Raw genomic sequence first — 25,232 nt, 5'->3', positions numbered from 1 at the left:
TCAAAGGGCCTGTGGCTATACTAGTTTTTTTCCCCCTTTTTCTGTTTGCCCCTGAACCTGAAATCTGATATGCAGGTGAATCCAAGTTATTGTCTGGGGAGATGATGTCATGGCTAAAAAAAAGACCAGAAAGCTGGATCAGGGAAGAAAGTAGCTCCCTAATATGGGAGAGGGGTATGGATACTGTTGACTGTAAACCCCATCGATTTTAAAACAGTGCTGATGCTGTGCGTCATGGCTCAAAGGCCTCGGGGAGGAACACTGCCTTCTGCGCCTCCCAATGACACCTGACATGTGTCTGTTAGTTTCCCCGTGCGAACACCATGGACTTCTGGTTTCCGGCACCTGTCCCAGGAGTGCCGGTGCCATGGGCTCCATTCCCAGGCGTGTTTGTGAAGTGAGACCAGCAAGGGCCAAGCCTCAACCTGTCCCCTCCTTGCGTGACCTACAGGCAGCGTGACTCCAGAGTCTGCCCACACAACACCCAGCCCCAGAAAGGCCGGGGGGGGGGGGGAGAAATGTTTCCAGTGAGCTCAGGGTCTAATGGGATCAGGAACAGGAACGGTGCCGTTTTCAAGGAAGCCATTTGTCTTTTGAATGCCGGTGTCTGCTTCCCAGAAATAAGCATCTGTTTGTTCGTTTGCTGAAATGTGTTTGTGTGTGGCTAATTCTAGCTATCACTTACTTTCACTGCCATCCTGTTACTCATGTGGACACAGACTCAGATTGTGTGTGTGAGTGTGTGTGTGTGTGTGTGTGTGTGTGAGTGTGTGTGTGTGTGTGTGAGTGTGTGTGTGAGTGTGTGTGTGTGTGTGTGTGAGTGTGTGTGTGTGAGTGTGTGTGAGTGATTGTGTGTGAGTGTGTGTGTGTGTGTGAGTGTGTGTGTGTATGACAGTGAGTGTGAGTGTGTGTGTGTGAGTGAGTGTGTGTGTGTGACAGTGAGTGTGTGTGTGAGTGTGTGTGTGTGTGTAAGTGTGTGAGTGTGAATGTGTGTGAGTGTGTGTGAGTGTGTGAGTGTGTGTGTGAGTGTGTGAGAGTGTATGAGTGTGTGTGAGTGTGTGAGTGTGTGTGAGTGTGAATGTGTGTGAGTGTGTGAGTGTGTGTGTGTGAGTGTGTGAGAGTGTGTGAGTGTGCATATGTAATCATAATTATTCCCCTGGGCTTTTAGTTCTTTATCATTAGATTAAAGAACGCTTTTTAGCATGAAACAAAATGCTGTGAAAAGACAGATGTTTATTTTGTGGGGGAACTGCAGATATAAAAATGTCTTAAGTAGAGGCCAGGTGGTGGTGCTCCTGACTGAGCACACATGTTCTGGTGCACAAGGACCCAGGTTCAAGTCCCCGGTCCCCACCTGCAGGGGGAAAGCTTCAAGAGTAGTGGAGCAGGGCTGCAGGTGTCTCTTTATCTCTCTCCCTCTCCCTTCCCCCTCAATGTCTGGCTGTCTCTACCCAATAAATAAACAAATAAAGATAATAAACAATAAGATAAAAATAAAAATGTCTATGTAGGCCATTTGGTGTTCAGTGCAGTTCCCTTTCTGCTGATCTGACAGGTAACCATTTTACTGGTGAACTCTGAAGGAAAGACAAAATGGCAACTAAAGGATACCGGATATTGCTCTTGTCGTTATGACGGGTGGCAATCCTGTCTTTGCTGTCAGTTGATTTGTGGTGACCCTTGCTCCATAAAGGGAGGTGTGTGTTGGCAGTGGCCTCTCTTTGGAGGACTGGGGAAATCTTGTCACTTTGCATTTGTGCTTCTGGGACACTGGGGCACCCTGTGGTTCTAGCATCTTAGAGTGTCCGAATCTCACGCTTAGCCCCAGCCCCTGACAGAAGAGCCTCTCTGGTCGGAGCCCTTGAGAAAAGACTCGGTCACTGCTCGAAGCACCACTCCGGCTGTTGGGGGACAGGCGTCCCCGGAGCTCAGATCCTGTCCTCCTCAAAGGCGGACACAAGCCTTCCCCTGTCCCAGCCGCAGGGGAACGTTGGGCGAGGCTTCAATTTTCCCCACAGAGGGAGGTTTGTGAAGAAATCCCGCGGGCACTGGAGAAAACTCTGTCCCACTCTTCCTATGGATTGAATTCTGGAGAGGCCACTTCTGAGGCTCCTGATGGCATTTCCACAGGTGCAGCTGAGCGGGCGCGTGGCTGACCCATGTCCCTCCTCTGCTGTCCCAGGGCTGTGCCTGCTCGCCTGGGTCCAGGCCTCTGGGTCTGTGGCCCTGTGCAGGTCCCCTCGTCCCCCCACACCCCAGATCTCATGCCTGGGCACCTCCCCTGGGCTTTCTTCTGAGCCTCCAGTGGGGTATTGCCATCATGGAGGTGGAGTTCCACAGAACCGCCCAACACCATCAGAGAGGTGCTTATGGTTTTAAAAAATACTTACTCAGGAGTCAGGCAGTAGCACAGTGGGTTAAGCGCAGGTGGCGAAAAGCACAAAGAACAGAGTAAGGATCCCAGTTCGAGCCCCCGGCTCCCCGCCTGCAGGGGAGTCACTTCACAGGCGGTGAAGCAGGTCTGCAGGTGTCTGTCTTTCTCTCCCCCTCTCTGTCTTCCCCTCCTCTCTCTATTTCTCTCTGTCCTATCCAACAACAATGACATCAATAACAACAACAATAATAACTACAACTATAAAACAAAGGCAACAAAAGGGAAAATAAATAACTATTTTAAGATACTTACTCATTATTGGATGGAGACAGAGAAATTGAGAGGGGAGGGAGAGAGAGAGAGAAAGAGAGAGAGAGAGAGAGAGAGAGACCTGCAGCCCTGCTTCACCAATCCTGAAGCTTTTCCCCTGCAGGTGGGGAGTGGGGCTTGAACCCAGGTCCTTGCGACTTGATGTACTTGCTTAGCCAGGGGCGCCACCACCCTGCCCCTCTCTGGAGATTGTTTAGGAAGGCGACATTGTGTCCTGGCTTATCTTTGCTGTCGGCTGTGTGTCCGTAAAGATCCAACTGTCCAGCCCACCCCTCTGCAACCCCTCCCCCACTGCCCTTTTCTTCCTGGCTTTGTCTTAGAGCCCGTGGAGTTTATTTTTGCCTTATGTAGTCCCGGCACTGGTTTGTTCACTCTGTGCCCACACATGAGGTTAAAGTGCACATTGCGCCTCTCTCTCCGCCTGACCCACTTCACTGAGCGTCGGTCCCTCTCAGCCCACCAGCATACTGCAGGTGTTAGGATGCCATCATTTTTTATAGCTGAGTAGTATTCCTTCGGATATGGAGACCATTTCCTCTCTATTTGTCAGCCAGTGGGAATGTAGATCATGTCCAGATGTTAGCTGCAGTAGTGTAATAAGACATAGTGTAATGATCTATCTACAATATAATATGTAGATATAATACAATATAATCTACCGTATAATATGTACAATATTATATCTACAATATAGTATGTAGCTGTATATGGATAAGACATGCCACTAACAATAATAATGCTGTAACAGAAGGGGACTGCATCTGTCTCTCGGTATCCAACATGCTTGCCTTTCTCAGATCCGTATCCTGCAGAGATAACTGAAGAAGGTTTTTCTTTCTTTCTTTTTTTAAAGAATGCCCTGGGAGCTGGGTGGTGGTGCACCTGGTAGAGTCCCACACATTACCGTGAGCAAAGACCTGGGTTCAAGACCCTGCTCCGGGCCTACAGCAGGGAAGCTTCCCAAGCAGTGAAGCAGGGCTGCAGGTGTCTCTCTCTCTCTGTCTCTCTCCCTCTCTACTTCCCCCCTCAATTTCTCTCTGTCCTGTCCAATAAAATGGCCACCAGCAGTGATAGATTCATAGTGCCAGCACCCAGCCCCATCAATAACACTGGGGGCATAAAAAAATAAATGAATGAATAAATAAGTAAATAAATAGTGGTCTGGCAGGGGGCACAGAAGATAAAGCACTGGACTCTCAAGCATGAGGTCCCCAGTTCAATCCCCTGCAGCACATGTAAGAGGGTGGTATGTGGTTCTTTCTCTCTCTCTCTCTGCCTATCTTCTTCAGGAACAAATGATTAAAAAATTAATTTCAGAGTATGAAAAATAAGTACATAAATAATATGTTTTATAAGAAGATCCCTATACTGCATTCCATAGGATCTGCTCGAATCCTCACCACCTTGTCGCTGTCTCTGCTCTGTGCCAACTGTTTTTATTAGTGATTTCATATCAATTTACAAAATTACAAGGTCACAGGGATATAATTCCATACGATCCCACCCCCAGAGCTCTGTGTCCCCAGTCACTCCATTGGAGGCTGCAGTGGTTCTCCCAAGGCTGCAGATATGGGCTGACTATAACTTCTATAGCTATCTGTCTATGTTTATATTTATTTGCCCACAGATGTGGGCTGACTATAACTTCTATAACTATCTGTCTATGTTTATATTTATTTGCCCACTTTTTCCTATGGTCCTGCCTTCTCTTCTAAGTCACACCTACACCAGTTACTATTTCTGAGTGTCTTTCTTTTTTTCTCTTTTCTCTCTGGGTCCTGATGGAGTTGGGGTTCAGAGCCCCTCTGGGCATCCTCCCCTGACATTTCTCTCCCTCTGGGAGCCTGGACCCAAATTCTTTATGGGGAGCAGCAGGTGGGAGTTCTGGCTTCTGTCACTGCTTCTCCGCTGGACATGGGTGTTGGCAGGTGGATCCACACCCCCAGCCTGTGTCTGTCTGTCCCTAGTGGGGCAGGGCTCTGGGGAGGGGAGGCTCCAGGACACACAGGGTGAGGGCGTCTGCCCAGGGAGGGCAGGATGGCGTCATGGTGGCATCTGTGACTTGGTGGCTGCTAGGTGGTAAGATGTAAAGCAGGACGAATTGTTTAATGATCAGGAACCCAAAGGCAGGAGCTTAGCAGATGACATTTGGGATCTTCAGAATGAAGCTGTTTTGACTGATGACACTTTCTCCCTAGAATACACAGGAGCCTTCACGGAGTTTCTGTTTCCCTGTAGGTCTTCCTGAGGAAGATGGATTCTCCAGGGTGTCTGTGGGGGGCACAGCCCCGTCGCCTTTCCAGAGACACCGAGAGAGCCACACCTCTCAGGTAAGGAGGCCACGGCGGGGGCCCACTCTGTACCAGGACCTGGCGCTCAGTGAGGACAGGGGCTCAATCAAGAGTGAGGCTCTTGTAAAAAATAAGAAATGAAAACTTCTGTCTGGGTTTCTGCTGTGGAGGTAAAGAAATACGGGTCTGCTGGGTCCATGCTCCCAGAGGGATAGAGAATGGGAAAGCTATCGGGGGAGGGGGTGGGATATGGAGATTGGGTGGTGGGAATTGTGTGGAATTGTACCCCTCCTACCCTATGGTTTTGTAAATTAATCCTTTCTTAAATAAAAAAAATTTTAAAAAAAATACGGGTCTGTGGCAGGCCAGCGTGACGGGTAAACAGTCAGGAGAAAGCTCGCTAGATGGACGAGGGACGGGAGCCATGAAGCCTTGGACATAGTTCATCAGTTTAGTGAGGACACACGGGTCTGGGGAGAAGACTGAGCAGGACGGAGTGAAGCGGAGAAAGGCCAGAGGGGCCTCCGGCCAGACTCTCTCATACCCATAATCCCTTGAGAGTCTACTTGTCATCACCTTGACATCAGCCCTATGCTAATTACCTTCATGTCCCCAGACAGCTATTTTTTTTAATTTCTTTATTGTGGAGATTAATGGTTTGCAGTCGACAGTAAAATACAGTAGTTTGTACATGTGTAACATTTCCTAGTTTTCCACATAACAATTCAGCCCCCACTCAGTCCTCCTCTGCTATCATGTCCAGGACCTGAACCCTCCCCACACCTACCCCCCAGAGTCCTTGACTTTGGTGCCGTACAACAACTCAAGTCCACGTTCTGCTTACTGTTTTCCCTGTTGATCCTGTGTTTCAACGCCAGTCCCTGAGTGAGATCAGCCCATCTTCATCCTGCTCTTTCTGCTTGGTCTCCCTTCACAGGATTCCTTCAAGCTCCATCCAAGAGTAGGAGAAGAAGGAGAATTTATTATTCTTCACAGCTGAATAGTATTCCATTGTGTATCTAGACCACAGCTTTCTCAGCCACTCATCTGTTGTTGGACACCTGGGTTGCTTCCAGGTTGTGGCTGTTACACATTGTGCTGCTGTGAACACAGGTGCACACAGATCTTTCTGGATGGGTGTGTTGGGTTCCTTAGGACCTATCCCCAGGAGAGGAATTGCAGGGTCACAGGGCAGGCCCCCTTCCAGCCTTTTCAGAGTCTCCAGACTGCTCTCCGCAGGGGCTGGACCCCTGACATTCTCACCAGCAGAGCAGGAGGCTCCTTTGTCCCCACAGCCTCTCCAGCACTTGCTGCTGCTGCCTTTTCTGCTGTGTGACATTCTCGCAGGAGTGACATGGTGCCTCACTGTTGTCTTTACTTGCGTTTCTCTGCCCCTAGTCCACTTTGCCCGTTAATGAGAACGAGGTTCCTGCCGTCTCCCCATTTCTGCTAGAAACATGGACAGACAGAGGTGCTCATGGGGTCCATGTCTGTGGGAGAATAAGCAAGTCTCCCACGTCACTGGGGTGCCCTCTGAAAGCCCTGACCTCGTACCCATGGGCGCAGGCTCACCAGCTGGGTGTCAGGTGAGTCCTGTGAGCCTGGGGACCTGCTAGCCTGCTGTCCTGCATCTGACCCAGATATGGCCCAACAGACCCAGAAGCTCGGCGCAGAAACCAGCTGAGGTGGTTGCGAATGCAGGTGGTCGGTCCCTGGATGGTGACCACAGCATGTCCAGGGAGCTGGCGTACGGCCTTCAGGGCGTGAGGTGTTCTTGGCAAGGGCTTTGCAAAGGAAAGGCTTAGAACCCATGCTCTAGTACGGGGCCCACACTAGACCCAGGGGTGACAAAACTGAAAAGAAGAGAAAAAAAGGCACTCTTGTGACCTTCCGTTAATAACCTCACTCCCTTTAATGGCAAAGAAGCAAGATAAAATAAAGAGAACCTTTTCTTTAGAGGTTTTCTATTATTTTAACATTTTCTAAATTATCTCTGTTTATTGGATAGAAACAGCCAGACATCAAGAGGGAAGGGAGAGATAGAGAGACAGAGACAGAGAGACACCTGCAGCCCTGCTTCACCACTCGTGAAACTTTCCCCCTGCAGGTGGGGACCGGGGGCTTGAACCTGGGTCCTTATGCACTAAAATGGGTGTGTTCAACCAGGTGCACCACCACCTGTCTCCTATTTTTATTATTTTAAAAATATTTTTATTATATATGATTTTATTTATTATTGTATAGAGACAGGGAAATTGAGAAGGGAGGGGAGACAGAGAGGGAGAGAGACAGAGAGACACCTGCAGCCCTGCTTCACCACTCATGAAGCTTTCCCCCTGCAGGTGGGGAACTCTGGTGGTGGGAACTGTGTGGGATTGTACCCCTGTTATCCTACAGTCTTGTAAATCATTTTTAAATCCCAAAATAACCCGACAGAGACACTCTGCATGTGAGCATGAGGAGGGGGTCCCCAGCACAGGGCCTGAACTGACTCACAAGAAGGAGGGAGAGGGAGGGAGAGAGAGAGTGTGTAAATTAATTTGACCACGTGAGTGCAGGAGAAGTGTTTGCAGTGAAAGGCACCCCTGCCTGGCTGGATATGTAGGAAAGGACAATGAAAAACAGACAGGCATGGAGATGACTAAGCAGATTCCCTTCTTCATAACGCCCCCATGTCTATCCCAGAGGCTGGATGTGTCTGGGGAGACGGGCTGCAGCCGTGAGGGCAAATCCCCTTGTCTGGAGGAAGCAAAGCTAACCAGGACTCTGACTGGGCTGCTGGGAATAAGAAGGGGCCCAGGTCAGGGACAGTGGTGACACAGGACTTGAACTGGAGAGGATCCAGCTGCCATCCCCAGTGCCATAGTCAGCAGACTTGCAGCTGGGGGGGGGGGTGGGGGGCAAATGGAGGAGGGTCGGGCGGTGGCTCAGCGTGTTAAGCGCAGGTGGCGCAAAGAGCAAGGACCAGCATGAGGATCCCGGTTTGAGCCCCCGGCCCCCCACCTGCAGGGGAGTCGCTTCACAGGCAGTGAAGCAGATCTGCAGGTGTCTGTCTGTCTCTCCCCCTCTCTGTCTTCCCTTCCTCTCTCCATTTCTCTCTGTCCTATCCAACAACAACAACAACAGCAATGGCAACAATAACAATAAAGACAACAAGGGCAACAAAAATGAGGGAAAAAACGGCCTCCAGGAGCAGTGGATTGCTAGTGCAGGCACCGAGCCCAGCAATAACCCTGGAGGCCAAAAAAACAAGGGATAAAATCCAGGAGGAGAAAGGTCTTGTGAGCCCCCCTCCCAGGCTGACCTTGCAGGTGGGGAAAACAATCAGCCTACATGAAACAATGCAGCCAGGATGTTGTTGGTTTTTTTTTTTTTTTAACATATACTTTTTAAAAACTTTGTTAGTGATTTAGTAATGATTTACAAAATTACAAGATAACAGGGGTCTAATTCCACACTGTTCCCACCCCCAGAGCTCTGTGTCCCAGTTTCCTCCATTGGAAACTGCAGTGGTTCTCCCCAAGGTCACAGAGATGGGCTGACTGTTATTTGTATTACTATTTATATTTATATATTTATATTTATATATGCCTGTCTTTTCCATTGTCCTGCCTTCTCTTCCTTTCTAAGTCACACCTAAACCTCTTACTCCATCCAAGTGTCCCTCCCTTTTCCCTCTTCTCTCTCCGGGTCCTGATGGAGTCGGGGTTCAGAGCCCTCTGGTCCTCTTCCCCTGACATTTTTCTCCCTCTTGGGAGGATGGACCCAAATTCTTTATGGGGAGCAGAAGGTGGGAGTTCTGGCTTCTGTCATTGCTTCTCCAGTGAACATGGGTGTTGGCAGGTGGACCCACAGCCCCAGCCTGTGTCTGTCTGTCCCTAGTGGGGCAGGGCTCTGGGGAGGGGAGGCTCCGGGATCACATGGGTGAGGGCGTCTGTCCAGGGAGGTCAGGATGGTGTCATGGCAGCATCTGCAACTTGGTGGCTGAAATGCATTAAGATGTAAAGCAGGACAAATTGTTTAATAATCAAGAACCCAAAGGCAGGAATAGAGCAAATAAAGTTAGGGGTCTTCATGTGGGAAGCTAGAAAGTCTATTTTAGGTATATTCCCAGGGGCCCATGGCTTTAGTAATTTATTTATTTATTTATTTTTTTTTTTGCCTGATCCCGACAGCTAACATGCAGGTGGGCTAAAAGTATCTTCTGGGAAGATGGTGTCAGAGTTGAGAACATTCTAGAACGCAGGCTCAGGGCAGACTAGCTCCCACAGATGAGTTCCTTCATTTTTAAGGCTCTGCTTCTAGCTCCTTTCTTTGCCTTCACACACCTACAACACAGCCTCTAAGTACCAGTTGAGTTCATTCAAGATCTCCCTATTAACCTAATTACCTGAATGTAATTTCTGAAGTGAAAGGGGACAGAGACTGGGGCAGGGGGACACAAGGTGTGAATCCCGGGGCTGTTATTCCAGATGTGGGTGTAGGAAGGTGTAGTTTCTGTTCAGGCAAAATACATGTTTCTTGCCCACCGTGTTGCCTGAATGCAAGAATGGCTCAAGATGTTGATGGCGGGACTGTTGTGGTGGAAAACCTTACCAGGCACAGGACCTGGGTTCGAGTCCTGACACTGGGGAGGTATTAGTACTATGCTGTCTCTTCATCTCTCTCTATATATATATAATATAAAATAATAATAATAACAATGAAAATATCTTCCTGGAGGGGCCAGGTGGTGGCACACCTGGTTAAACACACACATTACAGTGCACAAGGACCCGGGTTCAAGTCCCTGGTCCCCACCTGCAGGGGGAAAGCTTCATATGTAGTGAAGTGGGGCTGCAGGTGTGTCTCTGTCTCTCCCCCTCTCCTTCAATTTCTCTCTGTCTCTATCTAATAAAAATTACTTAATTAAAAGAACTTTTTAAAAAGCTTCCTTCCTGCTGCTGGGAACCAAGGGCTTGAACCCAGGTCTTTGCACACTGCAGTGTGTGTGCTTAACCAGTGAGCCACCACGGGGTAAAAACAAGATTCCTGGGCACAGAGGCTTCAGGTCCTGGTGGAGCTGGTCATGTGGTCATTTTCCCCTCTGGGAGTATGGACCAAGGATTTCTGGGGGCTGCAGAAGATGGGGTTTTAAGAATTATTTGCTTACACCTCCTGGGTCCTATCCCTCGTTAGTTGCAAACACGGCAAACTGTTGGTGTGTCTTCCTGTCAACCTGGCTAGACATTGTCCAGAGTATTGATTTTGTTAATGATAGCTTTTGATTTTATTGAGTCCTTGGAGGCTTTTCCTGGTTCAAAGATCATTCATGAGCTTTTCTGTGTAAGGGAAAAAGATGGAACAGATGCCCTATTACTGCTCCAGGCTCCCAGAATCTGTGAGGGTGGGAATCTGGCCCCATACTTCCTGGGTTAAATGTGACGTGACAATTCTGGAAGCAGGATTCAGGTGAGAAGAGCAGAGGGGATTTCCTTCTGACGTGGGGAGGCCTTGAGACCTGCGCTTGTCAGACCCCCTGATTCTACCGAAGGCCCCTCTGGTCTCCCCTGGGAATCAGCATGGTAGCAGGTGGACCTTGCCGCAGAGGGTGGAGCGCTGTGACCTGAAGTCACAGGTGCGTGTTTTGAAAAATCTAAAAGTGGAAGCCGACATATCTTTAGATTGATTTCACGCACGGACAGGTGATTCGAAATCTTGTCTCTTCTCCTCCGAAGTCTTCCTGACAGACATTTCCCTTTTACTATCTTGTTTTTGACGGTGGTGGGTTTTTTTTTTTTCCTTTCCTTTTCTTTTTTTTTTCCTTTCCTTTTTTTCTAGAGTATTACTCAGTTCTGGCTCTTGCTAGTGCTGGAGTTGAACCTGGAGCCTCTCCCATTCAAGTTCTGTGTACTATCCTCCTTTCATCTGTTTTATAAAATCACTTATTTAATAATAAGAGAGAGAGTGAGCACACATCACTCTGGCATAGGTGATGCTGAGGATGGAACACAGGACCTCGTGTGTTCAACACTTAAGACACACTGTGCCGCCTCCCAAGCTGCCCCTGTTTGTACTTTTCGTCCGGCATTGACCCCCAGATGACTTGTCCTTTAGTCTTAAAGGACTTAAAGTCCTTTAAAAGGACTTTAAAGTCTTAAAGACACTGCAAGTGACCACAGTCTGCCCACATGTAAAAGACTCCATCTCCCAGCAGCCCATGTGCTGAGAAGTCATGTGGATGGATGGGAGCCGTGGCAACCGTTTCCAACCCAGGTTGCAATCCAGAGTGGGAGAGAGAGAGAGAGAAGGAGAAATATCTGCAACACAGCTTTCCCCAGCAGGTGGGGACTGTGGGCTTGAACCCGGGTCCTCCTGCCTGGTGGTATGTGCTCCCTACCTGGTATACCACCACCCGCCCACAGCCTGCCACTCTCAGGAGCCGATGTCTCCGAGATCCATCAGAATCTGTCTCCGAGATCCATCAGAATCCGTCTCAAAGATCCATCAGAATCCGTCTCTGAGATCCATCAGAATCCGTCTCTGAGATGTGTCAGAATCCATAGACTCCCCTCCTCCTCGGGGATGATGTCAGCCCTTACGGCAAGTGGCGCACCCCAAGGCACGTCGGGAATGTGCAGGACGTCTGGGGCTGCGTTTCACAGGTATGGCACGTTCCCCTCGTGAACCAGCAGCTGCAGTGTGGAAGGAGAATCAGGGGAGAGGTCAGAGAAACTGCTTTTCCTCCTGCAATAAATTCCACAGCCAGTATCACTCCGTTTTATCAAACGATGCCCTAGGATCTCGGTAATTGGCGCAGCTGGTTGAGCGCCCATGTTACAGCATGCAAGGACCCGGGTTCGAGCCCCCAGTCCACCTGCAGGAGGAAAGCTTTGTAAGTGGTGAAGCAGGGCTGCAGGTGTTTTCTCTCTTTCTCTCTCCCTCTCTCTCTCCCTCTCTATCTCCTCCTTCCCTCTTGATTTCTAGATGTTTCCATCCAATAAATTGAAGTAAAGATAATACCAAAAATATAGAAAATTAAAAGATAAAAATAAAACGGTGCCCTTGGTCCACATATTGTGGCTGTTTCTAGAAAGAAAAAAAAAAAGGTTCTGGTTAATAATAGTAATGGATTGAATTAAAGTAACATAATACTTTATATTGCTATAGACTAACAGCTGAAATGTCTCCTGCAAAATAGTTCTAGTTGGGATGCCCATTATTTGCCGGGCCAGAGGCAGGAACCCCCCATTACTAGGTCCTGCCCACGGAGGCAGGAAACGCCCTTTGAGGCAACAGATGCCCCCAGAGACAAGAAATGCCCTTTCGCCTGCTAGACCTTGCCCTTTGAGGCAGGGTACACCCCCTCAGGCCTCCCCTTGGCATCACACTGGTTCTTGCTGCTCTCCTATTTTATTCCTCCCTGTCTTCTGCCAGTTCTTTTGAAAATGCCTGTACGATATAGGTTTCTGTTCACCCCACACTCCTGATACTATGGCCATTAGTTAAAAAGAAAGGGGGAATTGTTGGTCTGCTTCTAAATTCTGCTTCTAAGACCCCTTCTGTTGCATGGCTTGAGGTTGTGGTCTATTTACATAATCATTGTTTTCACTGGTTTAATCCCCACTGGTTTTCCCGCTATTTTGCTTCTCCCCACCCCCTACCCTACGGACTTCCTCTTCCTGACACTTCCGCCTCAGGAGACATAAAGGACAGGGCTTTCGAATGAAGAGATTAGAAGAGATTAGATTGTTGAACTGCATCCCCGCTCCTCAATAAAGACTGAACTGCGTTCCCAGCTCAGCCATGAGTCCCTGGTCGTCTGTCTCCCGCCCACGAAGCTAGACCGGCAACTAGCACCCCAAACTGGGGCCGTCAAATGGTGCCCTGAACAGGGACTGGCAATTATTTGAAGAAGTTTGAAGGGATCCTTGAGCGTGGGTGCTCTGTAGCCTGGACTCTGATGTACGTGGAATGGTGTTTGGTGTCTCTAGTTGACACCCAGGCCTCCCCTTCTTTCTGTCTTATCCACATACCCCATGGTTCCTTAGGAGCCAACTCTGTTTTTAAATTCATTTATTTATTTATTATTGGGTAGAGACAGAGAAAAATTGAAAAGGGAGAAGGAGATGCAGAGAAGGAGAGAGACAGAGAGACACCTGCAGCCCTGCTTCACCACTCCTGAAGATTTTCCCCTGCGGGTGGGGACTGGGGACTTGAACCCGGGCCCTTGTGCCCTGTAGCATGTGCGCTCAACCAGGTGTGACACAACCGGCCCCAGAGAGCCAAGTCGTGAAGCTGTCTGGGGGTTTGGGCCCTTGAAAATGTCACCGTGAGCCCACATCTAAGCTGCATTCACACGTCGGGCCGTGCAACCCAAGCGTCTCTCTCCATGGAGTGTCCTTTTCACCCAGAAGGAACCTCACCTCCCAGCACGCGGCTGTGGGACTTGCTCCCTGGCCGTGAGCTGTGCCTTCCTGGCCCCGGGAAGCGGTGTCCTGGTCACCGCGGGCTGTGCCACCCAGGATGTCTGTGTCTGTCTGACTGCAGACCCGCAGACAGTCTGTTTGCTCTTTAAGCTTCTGCCCACACTCATCTGGAGCGGAGGGAAGCCTCCTGGCAGAGGAGAGAGACGCCTCAGACTCGGGGATTCTGACCCGTCTCCCCGTGAGGACTTTGCGGATGCCTCAAGCTTCTTGTGAGTCCCTGGTGCCAGATGCACTTGAATCTCTTTTCTGACTCTTAATACGTGTTTGGCAAGAGATTTGGGGCTCGAATTATGAAGCTCAGTGCCAGCCCTCCCAGATAACCTCCAGAACTCTCACAAAGTCTTTGAAATGATGTGACCCTGAATTCCTCTCCCCTCCCCTGCCGCCATTATTATTATTATTATTATTGTTTTGCAAATTCCTGTGTCTTACTTCCCTATATTCTGCAAGTGAGGAAACCCTAGGGTTTGATGGTGGCTGTAGTGTGGAACTGTGCCCTGTGATCTTAGATTCTTGTACACTATTACTAAATAACTAATAATAAAAATAAATAGGAATGCAACATAAACAGATGTTCCTGGGAGTCGGGTGGTAGCGCAACAGGTTAAGCACATGTGGCACAAAGCGCAAGGACTGGCGTAAGGATCCCGGTTCAAGCCCCCGACTCCCCACCTGCAGGGGAGTCGCTTCACAGGCAGTGAAGCATGTCTGCAGGTGTCTGTCTTTCTCTCCCCCTCTCTGTCTTCCCCTCCTCTCTCCATTTCTCTGTCCCATCCAACAACAACGACATCAATTACAACAATAAAAAGCATAAAGGGAATAAACAAATATTTTTTAAAAGATGTTCCTATCTGTGGAAGGAAGCTCCCCCACCCCCACCCACACCCACACCCGCACCCTCACCCCACAGCAGATTCAGCCTGGGCCCTCAGGCAGGGTGACGCGTGCTGCCTGACCCCTTCAGTACAACTTGTAACCTATCTTTTTTTTGGGGGGGGGGCTGGCATTTCACTCTTCATTTTGTCCTTGAACAACAAAGAAAACAAAATAGCAGTGACCTACTTCATTGGGTCACTATGCAAATGACTTTCTGAATTAGGAAATACCAACTCTACTTAAACTAGAAATGCTAACTTTTGCGTTCAGATTGTTTTCTCTAGATGTATAGGCATATCTCACCTTTTAATATATGTGTGTGTGTGTGTGTGTGTGTGTGAGTGTGTGTGAGTGTGAGTGTGTGTGTGTGTGTGAGTGTGTGTGAGTGTGAGTGTGTGAGTGTGAGTGTGTGTGAGTGTGAGTGTGTGTGTGTGTGAGTGTGTGTGTGAGTGTGTGTGTGTGTGTGTGTGAATGAGTGTGAGTGTGTGTGTGTGTGTGTGTGTGAGTGTGTGTGTGTGTGTGTGAGTGTGTGTGAGTGTGTGTGAGTGTGAGTGTGTGTGTGTGTGTGTGTGTGTGTGTGTGTGTGTGTGTGTGTGTGTGTGTCTGCCTCCAGGGTTATCACTGGGGCTCAGTACCAGCACTATGAACCCACTGCTCCTGGAGGCCATTTTTTCCATTTTGTTGGATAGGACAGAGAGAAATTGAGAGCGGAGGGAGAGAGAGAGACACCTGCAGTCCTGCTCCACCACTTGTGAGCTTTCCCCCTGGAGAAGTGGGGGCTCCAACCCGGATCCTGGTGTGGATCCTACTGCAGGTCCTTGTGCTTCTCACTACGTGTGTTTAATATCACCTTTTGATTAAAGACAGTTTTCAAATCACATTTTCTGCCTTGTCTTTAGGATCTCTTGAGATAGATTTAAACCTACAAGCTATGCCATTTGTTTTTTTAATTTTTTCCTTTCAGCATCTTGTTAACATCTCATGGAAGCAGAATTTGCAATTGCAATGCTCATGTATATTCTCCATTCAGCTGGCTAAGACACTCCCTACGTTTAATTTCCGTGTCAGTAAATGTCGCTTTCCCCTCTGGGTGAGTAGTCTATAGAAAAATCGATTCTGTGATCAATGGACAGCAGCCTTTTTTTTTTTTGTGAATGAATTATTGAACAAAGGCGGTTTTTTCTCCTGCGGAGAAAGACTGAGTCCGGGATCAGCAGCAGGGTGTTGATTCCTGGGTATTCAGTGATTCGCAGACGGGCTCAGACACAGGAAGGGAAGGAAATCTATATCTCCCCCTTAATTACCCCACCTCCTGACAGTCTGTGGGGAACTGCTGGGCATGAGAGCCTGGACAGAGTCCTAGCCCAGTTTTTTATTTTTTTATTTATAAAAAGGAAACACTGACAAAACCATAGGCTAAGAGAGGTACAGCTTCACACAGTTCCCACCACCAGACTTCCATATCTCATCCCCTCCACTGATAACTTTCCTCATCTTTAACCCACTGCGAGTAACCTTAGTACTTCTGGGCCCTGAAAGTGAACACCTGGTTACAAAATGTCCTGCAGCCCGTGACCAGCGGAGAAGCAATGACAGAAGCCAGACCTCCCACCTTCCGCTCCCCATAAAGAATTTGGGTCCAGACTCCCAGAGGGATAAAGAACAGGGAAGCTTCCCATGGAGGGGATGGGACAGGGAGCTCTGGGGGTGGGAACTGTGTGGAATTGTGCCCCTCTTATCCCACAAACTTGTTGATCATTATTAAATCAATAATAAAATTTAACAAAAAATGAGAGAGAAAGAGAAGAGCCACTCACAAGAGCCCCACCCTCACGAGCCGGTCCCCCCTCCCCGGTCCTCACACCCTGAATTTTAGGAGCCCCACCTGGAGGTGTGGAGTCTCCGCGGAGACCCTAGAGGAGGGGCCCCTGTTTGAAGACCTACCTGAGGTCCACTTGGCTGTGGGGCCACCCAGCCCCCACCATCCATTTGCTGGAGTCTAAAGGCCTCCAGGCTTTCTGCTGCCCCAAGTACCTGGCTGGTGTTCCTAGTGGACAGGGGTCTCTCCTTTGCTTGGAGCAGGGCCTTGTGGGACATGCAGTCCTTGTGGGACATGCAGCCCTGGCAATGGCTTTTCAGGCTATATACATATATACACATATCTGTATTATTTATGTTAAACAGAAGTATATAGAACAAGCCTAGAGCCCTGCTGCGCTCTGGCTGATGGTGGTGTTGGGGACTGAACCTGGGGCCTCAGAGCCTCAGGCAGGAGAGGCTTTTGCAGACCCAGTGCTGTCTCCCCAGTCCCAGGAGATGCAATTTAAAGGATGGAGAAGAATTGATTGAGATGTTCCCAGGTGCTGCAGAATAGTGCAGACACTACTGTATCTGTTTTTAATTTATTAGCTATTTAATAACGATGAACAAGATTGTAAGACCACAGGGGTACAATTCCATACAGTTCCCATCACCAGAGTTCCCTGTCCTAGCCCCTCCATTAGAAGCTTCCCTGTTCTTTTTATTTTATTTTATTTTATTTTATTTTATTTTATTTATTTTTATAAAAAAGAAACATTGACAAAACCATAGGATAAGAGGGGTACAACTCCACATAATTCCCACCACCAGAACTCCATATCCCATCCCCTCCCCTGACAGCTTTCCTATTCTCTATCCCTCTGGGAGCATGGACCCAGGGTCATTGTGGGATGCAGAAAGTGAAAGGTCTGGCTTCTGTCATTGCTTCCCCGCTGAACATGGGTGTTGACAGGTGGATCCATACTCCCAGCCTGCCTCTCTCTTTCTCTAGTGGGGCAGGGCTCTGGGGAAGCGGGGCTCCAGGACACATTGGTGGGGTCGTCTGTCCAGGGAAGTCTGGTTGGCATCCTGCTGGCATCTGGAACCTGGTGGCTGAAAAGAGAGTTAACATACAAAGCCAAACCAATTGTTGACCAATCATGGACCTAAAGGCTGGAATAGTGCAGATGAAGAGTTGGGGAGGGGCCTCCATTCTGTAGATAGCTAGCAGGCATATTTTAAATTCCAAAGGGCCTGTGGCTATACTAGTTTTTTTTTTTTTTCCCCTGAGCCTGAAATCTGACATGCAGGTGGATCCAAGTTATTGTCTGGAGAGATGATGTCATGGCTGGAAAAAGGACCAGAAAGCTGGATCAGGGAAGAGAGTGGCTCCCTAATATGGGGAAGGGGTATAAATATTGTTGACTGTAAACCCCATCAATCTGATTTGCTTCCCTGTTCTTTACCCCTCTGGGAGCCTGGACCCAAATTCTCTATGGGGAGCAGAAGGTGGGAGTTCTGGCTTCTGTCGTTGCTTCTCCGCTGGACATGGGTGTTGGCAGGTGGACCCACACCCCCAGCCTGTGTCTGTCTGTCCCCAGTGGGGCAGGGGTTCTGGCAGGGCTCGCCTATCCTATGTTACTGAAGCAACCTGAAACCCAGCCGTGGCCGCGTGCCTTTGCCCTTCTGACCCACTGAAACTCTTTGGCGGTCGTGACTTTTTTGGCCTCACAATCTGCTGCGTTTCACAAGTCTCGGTAAAGCACATTAAGCCTCCGTCATATAGTTGAAACACTCTGTCCTCACCTTTTGAGGTATTTTTATTTCCTTTTTGCTTTGTTTTGTTTGTTACCATGGTTACTATTTAGAATGACTCTGTTGTTCTTGATGGTTTTTTCTTTCTTTTTCTTTTCTTTTTTTTTTTCTTTGTCCTTTTGGAAAAGGAGAAACTTTATTTCTGCTGGTGGGCTTGGGGTGTGGAATCTCTCTGTGAAGAGCCCAGCCCCCATCCTTTGTTCTCTGGGGTCTTCACGTACTAGACAGGTCTCTGAGTGACTTGACTCGGTTCCCTTGGTGCACAGCAAGCAGGGAGGACAGAGACAGATCACTGGTTGAGTCCACACATCACAGGGCACAAGGATCAGGGTTCGAGCCCCCGGCCCCCACCTGCAGGGGGGAAGCTTCTTGAGTGGTGAAACAGGGCTGCAGGTGTCTCTCTGTCTCCCCCATCCTCTGGATTTCTGACTGTCTCTATCCAATAAATAAAGGTAATAAATTTTTAAATAAACACGTCACTGGCAGCTGGTGGTTACAGTTACGCGTCTCCACGTATGTCCCCGTGTAAGGCAACAGCATCCGTTTGTCCACAGTCAGCCTAGCCTTTCTTTAACCGTTTCTTCTTGTTTTCCTTTATTGGGGGAATCACGGTTTACCGTCAACAGTAAAACACAGTGGTTCATCCATTCCTCAGTTTTCCACATCACACTCCAACCCCCACCCTGGTCCCCCACCATCAGCTCCAGGACATGGAATCTCTCCTCCACCCCAGACGCCAAATCCCGTCCACGTTCCACTCAGTGTTCCCTCTTCTGTTGTGATTTCTCCACTTTCATTTTTCTTTTGGTAGAAGATGAGGCAGAGACAGAGAGGGAGAGACAGAGAGGCAGAGACAGGGGGAGAGACAGAGAGAAGAGACAGAGAGGGAGAGACAGGGGGAGAGACAGAGAGGCAGAGACAGAGAGGCAGAGACAGAGAGGCAGAGACAGAGAGAAGAGACAGAGAGGCAGAGACAGAGAGGCAGAGACAGAGAGAAGAGACAGAGAGGGAGAGACAGAGAGAAGAGACAGGGGGAGAGACAGAGAGGCAGAGACAGAGAGGGAGAGACAGAAGAGACAGAGAGGGAGAGACAGAGAGGCAGAGACAGAGAGGCAGAGACAGGGGGAGAGACAGAGGCAGAGACAGAGAGGGAGAGACAGAGAGAAGAGACAGAGAGGGAGAGACAGAGAGGGAGAGACATAGAGGCAGAGACAGAGAGAGACATAGAGGCAGAGACAGAGAGGCAGAGACAGAGAGGCAGAGACAGGGGAGAGACAGAGAGGCAGAGACAGAGAGGCAGAGACAGAGAGGCAGAGACAGAGAGGCAGAGACAGGGGGAGAGACAGAGAGGCAGAGACAGGGGGAGAGACAGAGAGGCATCGACAGGGGGAGAGACAGAGAGGGAGAGACAGAGAGGCAGAGACATAGAGGGAGAGACATAGAGGCAGAGACAGAGAGAGACATAGAGGCAGAGACAGAGAGGCAGAGACAGAGAGGCAGAGACAGAGAGGCAGAGACAGGGGAGAGACAGAGAGGCAGAGACAGAGAGAGACAGAGAGGCAGAGACAGAGAGGCAGAGACAGAGAGGGAGAGACAGAGAGGCAGAGACAGAGAGAGACATAGAGGCAGAGGCAGAGACAGAGAGGCAGAGACAGAGAGGCAGAGACAGGGGAGAGACAGAGAGGCAGAGACAGAGAGAGACAGAGAGGCAGAGACAGAGAGGCAGAGACAGAGAGGCAGAGACAGGGGAGAGACAGAGAGGCAGAGACAGAGAGGCAGAGACAGGGGAGAGACAGAGAGGCAGAGACAGAGAGGCAGAGACAGGGGAGAGACAGAGAGGCAGAGACAGAGAGGCAGAGACAGAGAGGCAGAGACAGGGGAGAGACAGAGAGGCAGAGACAGAGAGGCAGAGACAGGGGCGAGACAGAGAGGAGGACGTGGTCAGCAGCACTGCTCCAGCTCTGTGAGGTTTCTTCTGCGCACACTCTGCAGGTGAGGCTTGGGGACTGGGGACTTGAACCTGCATCCCCGTGCACGGTCACGTGTGTGTGCCCTCTGCCAGGCACACCCACCCTGGCCCCTTTGGTGGCTGTTTTTACTAGCGTCTATACTTTTCCTGTTGTATTCAGTATAAGCACCTTCCACACCACTTTGCATAAGAGAAGTGAACACAGCCCTGCCCCACTAGGGACAGAGAGAGGCAGGCTGGGAGGATGGATCCACCTGCCAACGCCCATGTTCAGCGGGGAAGCAATGACAGAAGCCAGACCTTCCACCTTCTGCATCCCACAGTGACCCTGGGTCCATGCTCCCAGAGGGATAGAGAATGGGAAAGCTGTCAGGGGAGGGGGTGGGATACGGAGTTCTGGTGGTGGGAACTGTGTGGAGTTGTCCCCCTCTTACACTATGGTGTTGTCAGTGTTTCCTTTTTATAAACAAAAAAATTTTAAAAATAAGAAGTGAACAGAGACACAAAAGCATCATTCTGAACACACTCAGGTCTTTTTTTTTCCCCTTTCAGTTGTAACGGCCTCTGGGATGTATTTTCAGCACATCTAAATAGACAGCGTGTCTGTGGTGCTTGTGTCCTGATCACTGACACGCACGCAGTCCTCTCTGTCTTGCCAAGTGGTGTCATCTTTCTTTCTCTCTAGCGTTTTATCTCCTACTTCTTTCTTTCTTTGTTTGTTTTTTCTCACCCTTCTGCTCACACCTAACGCATTCTTGACTTTGGTGTTTACCTCTTTTTGTATTCCATGACAGAGTTCCTTTCCTGCTGGCCTTCTGCCCACTGTTTCACAGCCCTTAATCCCAAAATGCTCTTGAACTCCCTTGTGCTGGATGCTGGAAGCAGCGGCTGCTCTTGCGGTCTGAGGCACAAGGGAGACGTCGCTCACGGCGGGAGCTGAGAACCTTATTCCCTCTCTCCAAGCCAGCAGATCAATGACGTTAATATCTTAGCGGCTCATTTCTGCCATCCTGGCAAGAATCCTTCAGTGACCGTGAGGTTCCACTCAGTACCCGTTAATCTCCGTAATGAACAAAAAAAGCAAAGGCCCAGGGACTCTCCGGGCAAAAGGCTTTATCTGAGCACGAGTTGATTATTGCAAACGTCAGTTTTGTCTTCCTTTGGCTTCTCAAGGAAGTGCGGACAGCCCTTGCAGGCTAACTCCAAGATGGTGCTCCTTGCACTCAACGACACAAGTCAGGACGTGGACATTCTCACTAGGAAAGTCTTTCCTAGTGGTTGGTAGGCAGAAGTTCTACAGATATGTATTAAAGATAGAGAAACTTTGAAAGATAGAGAAACTTTTTCAAGCAGGGAAATGGTGACTTGGGGGACTGGCAAGACTTTCATGTCAAAACCCTCCCCTGCAACCCCAGTTCACCATGACTGTTGTCAGATGGCTTTGCTTAGTCTTCAGAATTGTTCCCATGATGACAGTCCCAGCACAGGGTCACACCCAGGGGTGCTGGTTACTATGACGGCCTGCTGGGTAGAGCTTCTTAGTAACTTCTCTTTCTGGCTGATCTCACTTCACATGATTCCTTCAAGCTCCATCCAAGAGGAGGTGAAGAAGGTGACTTCATTCTTCACAGCTGTGTAGTATTCCATGGTGCATCTAGACCACAGCTTTCTCAGCCACTCATCTGTTGTTGGACACCTGGGCTGCTTCCAGGTTGTGGCTGTTACACATGGTGCTGCTGTGAACACAGGTGCACACAGATCTTTCTGGATGGATGTGTTGGGTTCCTTAGGATCTGTCCCCAGGAGAGGAATGGCAGGGTCACAGGGAAGGTCCCCTTCCACCTTCTGAGAGTGTCCAGACTGCTCTGCACAGGGGCTGGACCCCTGACATTCCCACCAGCAGTGAGGAGGCTCCTCTGTCCCCACAGCCTCTCCAGTATTTGCTGCTGCTGCCTTTTCTGCTGTGGGACATTCTCACTGGGGTGACGTGGTGTCTCCTTGAAGCGTTTTGTCTCCAGTTTTGTTTTGTTTTTTCCTTCAGGTATGTTTTGGTGATTCTAGGTATTTTTTTCATTCCAGATAAATGTATCTCTTTTTATTGGGAGATTAATGGTTTAAAGCCAGCAGTAAATACAGTTGTTGATCCGTGTTTATAATGTCTGTTTTCTGCAAAACACTCACCTCCAGCCCAGGTCCTCCTCCACCATCAGCACCAGGACCTGAAAGCCCCCCACCACGCCAAGCCCACCCAGAGTCCTTTGCTTTGGGGCAAGACACCAAACCCAGCCCACGTTCTGCTTGGTGTGTCCCCTTCTGTTCTGATGTCTCCACTTTTGTCTCTGAGTGAGATCAGCCCATCTTCATCCTGCTCTCTCTGGCTGATCTCACGTCACAGGATGCCTTCCAGCTCCATCCCAGAGGAGGGGAAAAAAGGTGTAGCTGTTGTTCTGTTCTCTTAAAAATAAAAACCATGGTGGGACATTGATGGGGTTTACTTTCGACCTGTATGCGGCTCTGGGTCAAATACTACCTTGGATGACGCTGATTCTTCTCTCGTCTTTAGGCTGCACTTCAGAACCAGCTGGGTCACTTCCCCCAGGGGAGCGCCTGGTGGTTCTGCAGAACCAGGACCCGGGACTGGGGTCTCTCCCCCCCCCCCAGACCCCCTGTCCCTGCTCTGGGCCCAGAGTCAGAGTCAGCTTCTCCTCTCTGTCTCCTCCCGCAGGTCATCCACCAGCTCAGGCTCTCAGGGAATGAGAGCACGGCCCTTCAGCAGCTGCTGGACTGGAGGCGCCAGCTGTGCGAGCGGACGGAGGACTGGCCGGGCCTGCAGGCCCCCGAGCCCCGGGCGCCACCCCCGCCCCCCTGCAAGAAGCCCGGTCTGCTCAAGAAGCCCTCGGAGCTCTGGGACTCCCCCCTGTAGGGCCCCCGCTGCAGACTCAGGGACCCCATGGGGTCGCGGGGACAGTCCCAGTGCTCTGTCCATATGTCTGTCTCCACAGCTGAGCACGAGACGGGGACACACTGACTCCGTGTGCCTGCGTGTGCGTGTGCGTTCTTTCTTACACGTTTCCTAGGCTTGCTCTCCGCTCCTCAGACCCCCGTTTACAAGGTCCTGGGACCCTTGGGCAGGCCACGGTGGGGGACAGTGCTGAGGGCATCGGCGTACAGAGGGGCAGAAGCAGATGCTGGGGCCCAGACCTCTGTCCACCGCACCCACAGCAGTCGGGCTGGACCTACTCTCGGCACAAACTCGCGTGGGCATTGGCGTTCCCTGGGATCCCAAAATCGTTCCTATGGACAAGTCTTTTTATACTTTTTTTTTTCCCTCAATCAGTGGTGCTCCCTTTTGTTTTTTTCAAAGCACAGGTTTTTAAAATTCATGTCCGGAATCACGTGGTGTCCCTCCTTCCAGCTCTGTGCTCTGCTGTTCGCTTGCAGTCCTTCCCCTGGCGTGCATCCCAGAGGAACCTCACCATGGTGGTCGCTGCTGCTTCTGCTGTGTCCTTGGGGGTCCCCAGCCCTCCCAGGGGAGCTGTCCACTTCTTGCCCGTGTCCTGCACCTCCCGGGGGCCTGGACGTGAGCCCCCCGGCTCCAGAGCCGGCTGGCGGGAGGGGACAGGACGGGACAGGCACTCCACCCAGCACCTGAGGCTGCAGGCTGAGCCAGGTGGAGGGAGAAGGGTCCCAACTCCACGGTCACCACAGCCGGAACCACAGCCTGTCACCTGTCCCCTGCCCCTCCCAGCGCCTGCATGGCCCCCGGCGGCCTGCTTCTGCCGTCCGCCGGCTCCCAGCCATGGCCCCGCTGTCCTGTCTTGCTCCCTGGAAGCTTCTAGTCCCGCAGCCTTTGCAGAGTCCATGTGCCAATAAAAGGAGACGCTTTGCACTCCTGGGGCTCCTGTCATTTCTCGTGGGGGCCTCCCAGGGACATTGCTGTGTCCTGCCGGGGGAGGCCACCTCACCACGTGTGGACCTGATCAGGTGGGCACCAGGTGAGGACACACAGACACACTCACACAGACACACACTCACATGCAAGCGCACATACACACACTCATACACTCAAACATAAAACACATGTACATACAGACTCACAGACACACATACACACTCATACACAGACACACACATGCAAACATACACACACTCATACACTCACATATAAAACACGTGTACATACAGACTCACATATTCAGACAGACAGACTCTAACATGCACACACTCAGAGTTAGACACGCTTATAGAAACACACAGTTACATAGGCATAGCCACACAGACACACACACTCACGGTTATGCACACACACACTTACACACTCTTATAGACAAGGCACATTTTCCCATAGACACAGCTTTAGATACACTCACACACACTCACACACACTCACACACTCACTCACATACTCACACACACTCACTCACACACTCACTCACTCACACTCACACTCACTCACACACACTCACACTCACACACACTCACTCACATACTCACTCACACACACACACACTCACACACACACTCATACTCACACACACTCACACACACACTCACACTCACACACACTCACACTCACACACTCACACTCACACACACACACTCACACACACACTCACACACACACTCACACTCACACACTCACACTCTCACACACACACTCACACTCACACACACACTCACACTCACACACACACTCACACACTCACACACACACACTCACACACACACATACACTCACACACACACACTCACACACTCACACTCACACACACTCACACACACTCACACAGGCTCTGCAAACAGCGCTGCTGGGGTTCAGGTCTTCCTGAGGGGGGTTCCCAAGTGCAGAGTTACTGACTCACGTCTGGGCACCTGCTCCTTCTATGGTCATGGAACCCGGAGCCCCAAGGTCAGGTGAGTCCTCGCCCAGAAGCTCAGGTGCTTGGGAACAAAGAGAGAAGCCAACCTGGGTTACCATGGGCCAAGACAAAGAGGAGTGTGGGCACCCAGTCCACCTGCAGCCAGAGCAGGGAAGGCAGGAGGCAGGAAGGGGCGTCGGGCGTGACTCTGAGCTTCTCTGTGTTTCCCCACCTTACATGATGCTCCCAGGGGCTGCTGAGGGTCCTCGGGCACGGTGAGCGCTGGTACATCCTGGTAACTTCCTGCCGGTCCCAGTTCAGGGCGCCAGATGCCAGGCTAGCTTCGAGGGCGGGAGACAGACGACCAGGGACTCATGGCTGAGCTGGGATGCAAGGCCATGCAATGCCATGCTGGCTTTATTCATCTGCATTTGGACTCTCCAGGAAGAA

The 25,232-nt window shown here is 50.2% G+C and overlaps 1 protein-coding gene across 1 annotated transcript in view; it reads left to right on the top strand.

The window, feature by feature from the left end:
* Window positions 1-23,800, top strand: part of LOC103125428 (unconventional myosin-XVI) — a 57,059-nt gene extending 33,259 nt beyond the window's left edge. Inside the window, exons 6-7 of the mRNA XM_060184707.1 lie at window positions 4,943-5,034; window positions 22,649-23,800. Of these exons, the coding sequence (XP_060040690.1) occupies window positions 4,943-5,034; window positions 22,649-22,846 (290 nt within the window). The 3' untranslated portion in view covers window positions 22,847-23,800. The remainder of the gene's footprint in view (window positions 1-4,942; window positions 5,035-22,648) is intronic.
* The last annotated feature ends 1,432 nt before the right edge of the window (window positions 23,801-25,232 follow it).

Source organism: Erinaceus europaeus, unplaced genomic scaffold, assembly GCF_950295315.1.
Source record: "Erinaceus europaeus unplaced genomic scaffold, mEriEur2.1 scaffold_398, whole genome shotgun sequence".
Classification (NCBI taxonomy): Eukaryota; Metazoa; Chordata; class Mammalia; order Eulipotyphla; family Erinaceidae; genus Erinaceus; species Erinaceus europaeus.
The sequence above is the reverse complement of the archived record's forward strand: the minus strand, read 5'-3'. Positions and strand labels throughout refer to the sequence as shown.